At 31.1% G+C, this 9,022-nt stretch overlaps 2 protein-coding genes across 2 annotated transcripts; both read right to left on the minus strand.

The window, feature by feature from the left end:
- Nucleotides 1–2,580: 2,580 nt before the first annotated feature.
- LOC123886164 lies at nucleotides 2,581–4,269 on the minus strand. Its single transcript, XM_045935500.1, has one exon. The coding sequence runs from the start codon at nucleotides 4,267–4,269 to the stop codon at nucleotides 2,581–2,583; it is 1,689 nt and encodes a 562-aa protein (XP_045791456.1).
- Nucleotides 4,270–5,886: 1,617 nt separating this feature from the next.
- LOC123886165 lies at nucleotides 5,887–7,575 on the minus strand. The gene has a single exon (XM_045935501.1). The coding sequence runs from the start codon at nucleotides 7,573–7,575 to the stop codon at nucleotides 5,887–5,889; it is 1,689 nt and encodes a 562-aa protein (XP_045791457.1).
- Between the last annotated feature and the right edge of the window lie 1,447 nt (nucleotides 7,576–9,022).

Here is a 9,022-nt window from a genome sequence, read left to right on the forward strand (position 1 = left end):
ACTATTATTTATAAATAAATGTTGTACTCTATTTTTTTACTCATTATTTTTTTATTTGTCTAATTTTTCATGTGATATATAACAAATATACTGATAAAATAATAGAAACTCCTCGAATGACTATACTATAGAATGAATTGGAAAAATGTGGAATTGAGAAATTGATATGCTTAAAAAAAAATTATTCTTAAACTTCATACTTATCACGTAGAGAAAAAGGTGTCATTGTCTGAAATATAAAAGGAATGAAGTAATTGACTTCATAGATTATTTTTCTATTTCATTTTATTATTTTATTAATTATGGTTTACCTTAACGTGGTTTTTCTAATAAAAAAAAATACATAGTGATATGTACCAAACAAAATACTAAAATACAGGGGTATTGATAAAAAAAACCTACATGGAGGTATTAAGCAAAAAATAACTTACACGGGGTGAGACATACATTTGTAGATTTTATTATATAAAAAATATGATATCAATTGAAAGCAGGGAAAGTAACAATGATTTTATATATAAAAAAAAAGAATTAAAAGCAATAATATCATGTATTACTTTATTTTTATTCTCCATACATCACTGTAAAATAAACAAATAATAATAAAAACAAATAGATACATTTTTTAAAATTTGAACATTAACAAATGAGATATGCTTAAAAAAATTATATAAATTTTTTTTTATGTCAAGCAAATGACAAACAATTATACTATTCATTACTTTTAAATAAATAATATTAAAATTAAAATCGCCCCATTTTGCTTCTCAAATGTGAAATTTTTTCACACAGGGATATGAGATAAAATACTCCTGAAGAAAACAAATGTCTAAAGGAGAGAGATGACATGTGGATTGGGAACAGAGGAGTGGATAAAATATTCAAGTTTAATTCTATAATCAGAAAATTGTACTAATTTTGAGTTATAATTCTTTATTTGCAGGTCCATATACGGAAGAACAACATTGTTTGTTATTCAAATTAGGATTAAGTATTATCAATTGATGTTAGAGTTTTTGTTGGTCAAGTGACTCCAAACGACACAAGAGGGGGGGTGAATTGTGTACTAAAAAATGATTAAAAATAAGCACTTAAAATATTTTAACCAAATAAAATAACTTGTAGCGAGAAATAAAAGAGATGAAAGGGTAAGAAGAAAAACACAAAGAAATTATCCTGGTTCGGCCAAAAACAAAGGGCCTACTCCAGTCCCCAAGGAAAGCACCTTGAGATTTTACTACACCAAGCTTTTATAACAGGATAAGCTAATAACCTTTACAACCGAGAACTCTCAACACAAACAATGGGATATCACCTCCCTTGTGCAAGAGCCTCTAAACCAAGAGATATCACCTCTCTTGAAAACCTTGGGATCACACCCAATACAAGTGGAATAAATTGAGTTACAAGATATTATACCATATGTGTAGATAAAACAAATTGAAGCACAAGTACTACAAGTAAACTATGTAGTATAAAAAAGCTCTCAAGATAATATATTAGCAAGTGTAAAATAATGAGAGTGATGAGTATTATTTTTGATATAATATTATGCAAAATTCAGTCCTTATTATGAGCTATCGTAAGACACCTATTTATATTGGACAAATGAAAGTGAGCTGCCTTAAGAGCAAATAGCCGTTGGTAATTAAGTGTAAAGTAGCCGTTAGAAACAATTCAGGAAATATATCAATTATCTCTCAATTAGCATTTGCTAAGAATTAAGACACGTTGAAACATTATGAGCTAATTGAATAAGTCACAATAAAATCAGTTATGACTTTTTAGTAAGAGATCACGCGAAATCATGATTTAAATGAAAAAAACAATTATGCAATTTTACTAATAAATTATGACTTTTCATGCAAAAATATTTTCATGCAAAATTTTATTTAAATGAAAATTATTGTGAGTGTGTGATATATTTTCAAGAAAGCTTTTTCTACTACTCACATAAAGATCCTAAAAATAGATGGATTACAATCCAATAATTCTATAATCCAAGTCTTGAAAGTTTACTCCACTTTTCCGCTTTTTGCATTCTTTGTCATTCTTAAACTTCTTTTGTCAATCATCAAAAACAACATTGTTCCTGTCAAGGCATATATTCACATTCTCCCCCTTTTTGATGATGACAAACATCTCATGGTGGGATTTGCTCAATGGAGGGTTAAAATAACAATAATTAATAATAAAATATATATCAGAGATAAGCGCAGATTATTCTCCCCCTTTCTATATGCAAACATCTACAAACTACTCCCCCTGAAACATGCAAATCACACAACTCTCCCCCTTTTGGCATTATCAAAAAGCGGGAAAGAAATAATCATGGCAAGGCATATATTCAGAAAAAATAAATCATAAAAAATAATAAAGTGAAAAGAGTAAACCAGTTTTGCTTCTCTTGAATTTGCAATTTCTTTTTGAAGAACTTTCAATAACATCGCCTTGCGATACATAGCCACTTTTTGGTGATGATAGGGACAACTCATTTTTCTCCCATTTCATGTGCTTTGAATAGCCATTAAAAATATAATATTTGAGTTATTGGACTCCAAGCACACCTACAACACAAAATCAATTTTTGGCTTTTGGTACCCAAATCATTTTGGGTCCTTTAGAGTTAGCTTTAGGCAAAGTGCCATTTGAGATTCCTTCCCACCTATTATTTAAATATTGGTTCTTTCTCAAATTACAAATAGATGAAGTATGACCATTTTTGTTGCAATAGAAACATTTAACAAAAGGTCTACTAGAAGTCTTGTTTGAGCTAAAATTTCTTTTAAAAGGTAAAGTGTGTCTTTTTGGTTGATAACCCAAACCGACTTTATTATAACTTGCCTTTTGATTGCCCAAAATGATGTCTAGTTTGTCTCTACCCATTGTGAATTTTGCAAGAACATTATTCAAATCTTCAACTTTATCTTTCAATATATTGCATTCATTACATTCAATATTTTCTTTGTTGTTTTCACAAGGGGTGTAAGTAGAGACATTACTTACGAAAACTTGTTTCTCTTTAAGAATATCTATTTCCTTATTTAAAACTTCAATTTTTGATTCAAGAGTGGAAATAGTTTTCTTAGAAGTAGAAACAATTTTTTTAAATTTACTAGACTCTTTGTTTAATTCTTCACAAATAAAAAGCAACTCATCATAAGTAAAGTTGGGCTCAGATTCAAATGAATTTACCTCTTCTTCTTGATTAACCATGAGACATAGATTTGCTTCCTCATTATCTGATTCGTCGGATGAATCCGTGTCGTTATCGTCCATTGAAATGTAAGCCCTTCTCCCTTTAGATTCTATTTGTGGTCTTCTATCTAATTTCTCATGTTTCTTTTGATATAGCAGACACTCAGATTTTATATGACCTTTCTTACCACACTTATAGCATGTTGGATTGAAAGAGGTTCCTTCATCACTTTTCTTTTGAGAATTTCGAAATTGTTTTGGTTTAGCTTGGTGTCGCATGAACTTTTTGAAATTTTGAAACATTAAAGCCATGTTCACGTCATCTTCATCAGAACTGTCACCACCTTCAAAGTCACTATTTTTGGTAGTTGCAGCTAAAGCATGCCCTTTCTTTTTCTTTTCTCCTTCTTCATTTTCTATGAGTCGATTTAGTTGCATCTCGTGTTCCTGCAGTTTTCCAAAAAGAGTAGCCAAGTCCATAGATGCTAAATCTCTAGATTCTGAAATGGCAGTCACTTTGGGTTGCCAACTCCGATTTAGAAATCCAAGAACTTTGTTAATTAAATCCTCATTATTGAAAGTTTTTCCAAGTGCTCGGAGATGATTAACTATGTGGATGAATCGTGTTTGCATATCTTTTATATTTTCTTCCGATTTCATCCTAAATAGTTCATAGTCACGAGTTAATGTGTTCATTCTTGCCCTCTTGACCTCGGGAGTTCCCTCATGGGTCACTTGAAGGGTGTCCCACATTTCCTTGGCGGTACTACAATTTGAAACTCGGTAAAACTCATCCATGCTTAAAGCAATACTTATGATTGTTTTAGCCTTCAAATTGTATTGTACCTTTTCTTTTTCCTTTTTGGTCCAAAGATTTCTTGGTTTATTCACCACTACATTATTAACTAAACGAGTGGGAATAAAAGGACCATTTTCCACGGCATCCCATATATCAAGGTCTATACCTTGAAGAAAAATTTTCATTTTTTCTTTCCAATAACCATACCATTCACCATTGAAGGGTGGTGGTCTATTTATGGAAATTTCCCCATAAAAATTGTTTGAAGTCATCTTGGCTCTTGAGACGATTAGTCTTTAAACAAGAGTCCAAGCACTGATGCCACTTGTTGGTCAAGTGACTCCAAACGACACAAGAGGGGGGGTGAATTGTGTACTAAAAAATGATTAAAAATAAGCACTTAAAATATTTTAACCAAATAAAATAACTTGTAGCGAGAAATAAAAGAGATGAAAGGGTAAGAAGAAAAACACAAAGAAATTATCCTGGTTCGGCCAAAAACAAAGGGCCTACTCCAGTCCCCAAGGAAAGCACCTTGAGATTTTACTACACCAAGCTTTTATAACAGGATAAGCTAATAACCTTTACAACCGAGAACTCTCAACACAAACAATGGGATATCACCTCCCTTGTGCAAGAGCCTCTAAACCAAGAGATATCACCTCTCTTGAAAACCTTGGGATCACACCCAATACAAGTGGAATAAATTGAGTTACAAGATATTATACCATATGTGTAGATAAAACAAATTGAAGCACAAGTACTACAAGTAAACTATGTAGTATAAAAAAGCTCTCAAGATAATATATTAGCAAGTGTAAAATAATGAGAGTGATGAGTATTATTTTTGATATAATATTATGCAAAATTCAGTCCTTATTATGAGCTATCGTAAGACACCTATTTATATTGGACAAATGAAAGTGAGCTGCCTTAAGAGCAAATAGCCGTTGGTAATTAAGTGTAAAGTAGCCGTTAGAAACAATTCAGGAAATATATCAATTATCTCTCAATTAGCATTTGCTAAGAATTAAGACACGTTGAAACATTATGAGCTAATTGAATAAGTCACAATAAAATCAGTTATGACTTTTTAGTAAGAGATCACGCGAAATCATGATTTAAATGAAAAAAACAATTATGCAATTTTACTAATAAATTATGACTTTTCATGCAAAAATATTTTCATGCAAAATTTTATTTAAATGAAAATTATTGTGAGTGTGTGATATATTTTCAAGAAAGCTTTTTCTACTACTCACATAAAGATCCTAAAAATAGATGGATTACAATCCAATAATTCTATAATCCAAGTCTTGAAAGTTTACTCCACTTTTCCGCTTTTTGCATTCTTTGTCATTCTTAAACTTCTTTTGTCAATCATCAAAAACAACATTGTTCCTGTCAAGGCATATATTCACATTCTCCCCCTTTTTGATGATGACAAACATCTCATGGTGGGATTTGCTCAATGGAGGGTTAAAATAACAATAATTAATAATAAAATATATATCAGAGATAAGCGCAGATTATTCTCCCCCTTTCTATATGCAAACATCTACAAACTACTCCCCCTGAAACATGCAAATCACACAACTCTCCCCCTTTTGGCATTATCAAAAAGCGGGAAAGAAATAATCATGGCAAGGCATATATTCAGAAAAAATAAATCATAAAAAATAATAAAGTGAAAAGAGTAAACCAGTTTTGCTTCTCTTGAATTTGCAATTTCTTTTTGAAGAACTTTCAATAACATCGCCTTGCGATACATAGCCACTTTTTGGTGATGATAGGGACAACTCATTTTTCTCCCATTTCATGTGCTTTGAATAGCCATTAAAAATATAATATTTGAGTTATTGGACTCCAAGCACACCTACAACACAAAATCAATTTTTGGCTTTTGGTACCCAAATCATTTTGGGTCCTTTAGAGTTAGCTTTAGGCAAAGTGCCATTTGAGATTCCTTCCCACCTATTATTTAAATATTGGTTCTTTCTCAAATTACAAATAGATGAAGTATGACCATTTTTGTTGCAATAGAAACATTTAACAAAAGGTCTACTAGAAGTCTTGTTTGAGCTAAAATTTCTTTTAAAAGGTAAAGTGTGTCTTTTTGGTTGATAACCCAAACCGACTTTATTATAACTTGCCTTTTGATTGCCCAAAATGATGTCTAGTTTGTCTCTACCCATTGTGAATTTTGCAAGAACATTATTCAAATCTTCAACTTTATCTTTCAATATATTGCATTCATTACATTCAATATTTTCTTTGTTGTTTTCACAAGGGGTGTAAGTAGAGACATTACTTACGAAAACTTGTTTCTCTTTAAGAATATCTATTTCCTTATTTAAAACTTCAATTTTTGATTCAAGAGTGGAAATAGTTTTCTTAGAAGTAGAAACAATTTTTTTAAATTTACTAGACTCTTTGTTTAATTCTTCACAAATAAAAAGCAACTCATCATAAGTAAAGTTGGGCTCAGATTCAAATGAATTTACCTCTTCTTCTTGATTAACCATGAGACATAGATTTGCTTCCTCATTATCTGATTCGTCGGATGAATCCGTGTCGTTATCGTCCATTGAAATGTAAGCCCTTCTCCCTTTAGATTCTATTTGTGGTCTTCTATCTAATTTCTCATGTTTCTTTTGATATAGCAGACACTCAGATTTTATATGACCTTTCTTACCACACTTATAGCATGTTGGATTGAAAGAGGTTCCTTCATCACTTTTCTTTTGAGAATTTCGAAATTGTTTTGGTTTAGCTTGGTGTCGCATGAACTTTTTGAAATTTTGAAACATTAAAGCCATGTTCACGTCATCTTCATCAGAACTGTCACCACCTTCAAAGTCACTATTTTTGGTAGTTGCAGCTAAAGCATGCCCTTTCTTTTTCTTTTCTCCTTCTTCATTTTCTATGAGTCGATTTAGTTGCATCTCGTGTTCCTGCAGTTTTCCAAAAAGAGTAGCCAAGTCCATAGATGCTAAATCTCTAGATTCTGAAATGGCAGTCACTTTGGGTTGCCAACTCCGATTTAGAAATCCAAGAACTTTGTTAATTAAATCCTCATTATTGAAAGTTTTTCCAAGTGCTCGGAGATGATTAACTATGTGGATGAATCGTGTTTGCATATCTTTTATATTTTCTTCCGATTTCATCCTAAATAGTTCATAGTCACGAGTTAATGTGTTCATTCTTGCCCTCTTGACCTCGGGAGTTCCCTCATGGGTCACTTGAAGGGTGTCCCACATTTCCTTGGCGGTACTACAATTTGAAACTCGGTAAAACTCATCCATGCTTAAAGCAATACTTATGATTGTTTTAGCCTTCAAATTGTATTGTACCTTTTCTTTTTCCTTTTTGGTCCAAAGATTTCTTGGTTTATTCACCACTACATTATTAACTAAACGAGTGGGAATAAAAGGACCATTTTCCACGGCATCCCATATATCAAGGTCTATACCTTGAAGAAAAATTTTCATTTTTTCTTTCCAATAACCATACCATTCACCATTGAAGGGTGGTGGTCTATTTATGGAAATTTCCCCATAAAAATTGTTTGAAGTCATCTTGGCTCTTGAGACGATTAGTCTTTAAACAAGAGTCCAAGCACTGATGCCACTTGTTGGTCAAGTGACTCCAAACGACACAAGAGGGGGGGTGAATTGTGTACTAAAAAATGATTAAAAATAAGCACTTAAAATATTTTAACCAAATAAAATAACTTGTAGCGAGAAATAAAAGAGATGAAAGGGTAAGAAGAAAAACACAAAGAAATTATCCTGGTTCGGCCAAAAACAAAGGGCCTACTCCAGTCCCCAAGGAAAGCACCTTGAGATTTTACTACACCAAGCTTTTATAACAGGATAAGCTAATAACCTTTACAACCGAGAACTCTCAACACAAACAATGGGATATCACCTCCCTTGTGCAAGAGCCTCTAAACCAAGAGATATCACCTCTCTTGAAAACCTTGGGATCACACCCAATACAAGTGGAATAAATTGAGTTACAAGATATTATACCATATGTGTAGATAAAACAAATTGAAGCACAAGTACTACAAGTAAACTATGTAGTATAAAAAAGCTCTCAAGATAATATATTAGCAAGTGTAAAATAATGAGAGTGATGAGTATTATTTTTGATATAATATTATGCAAAATTCAGTCCTTATTATGAGCTATCGTAAGACACCTATTTATATTGGACAAATGAAAGTGAGCTGCCTTAAGAGCAAATAGCCGTTGGTAATTAAGTGTAAAGTAGCCGTTAGAAACAATTCAGGAAATATATCAATTATCTCTCAATTAGCATTTGCTAAGAATTAAGACACGTTGAAACATTATGAGCTAATTGAATAAGTCACAATAAAATCAGTTATGACTTTTTAGTAAGAGATCACGCGAAATCATGATTTAAATGAAAAAAACAATTATGCAATTTTACTAATAAATTATGACTTTTCATGCAAAAATATTTTCATGCAAAATTTTATTTAAATGAAAATTATTGTGAGTGTGTGATATATTTTCAAGAAAGCTTTTTCTACTACTCACATAAAGATCCTAAAAATAGATGGATTACAATCCAATAATTCTATAATCCAAGTCTTGAAAGTTTACTCCACTTTTCCGCTTTTTGCATTCTTTGTCATTCTTAAACTTCTTTTGTCAATCATCAAAAACAACATTGTTCCTGTCAAGGCATATATTCACAGTTTTAAGTATTTATTTATATTTTTTATATTTTATTGTCATTTTTTTTAATCATATGTTTACTTATTAAAAAAAAATTGTTGTTCGTATTATTTTTTATTGGATTTAAATCATGCTTATAAATGTTTTTTTACTATTATTTATAAATAAATGTTGTACTCTATTTTTTTACTCATTATTTTTTTATTTGTCTAATTTTTCATGTGATATTGAAAAAATATACTGATAAAATAATAGAAACTCCTCGAATGACTATACTATAGAATGAATTGGAAAAATGTGGAATTGAGAAATTGAT

Source organism: Trifolium pratense, linkage group LG5, assembly GCF_020283565.1.
Source record: "Trifolium pratense cultivar HEN17-A07 linkage group LG5, ARS_RC_1.1, whole genome shotgun sequence".
Lineage (NCBI taxonomy): Eukaryota > Viridiplantae > Streptophyta > Magnoliopsida > Fabales > Fabaceae > Trifolium > Trifolium pratense.

What these genes read in the sequence shown, in the direction of transcription:
- LOC123886165 (XM_045935501.1), bottom strand. Translation starts at nt 7,575, where the DNA reads ATGACTTCAAACAATTTTTATGGGGAAATTTCCATAAATAGACCACCA.
- LOC123886164 (XM_045935500.1), bottom strand. Translation starts at nt 4,269, where the DNA reads ATGACTTCAAACAATTTTTATGGGGAAATTTCCATAAATAGACCACCA.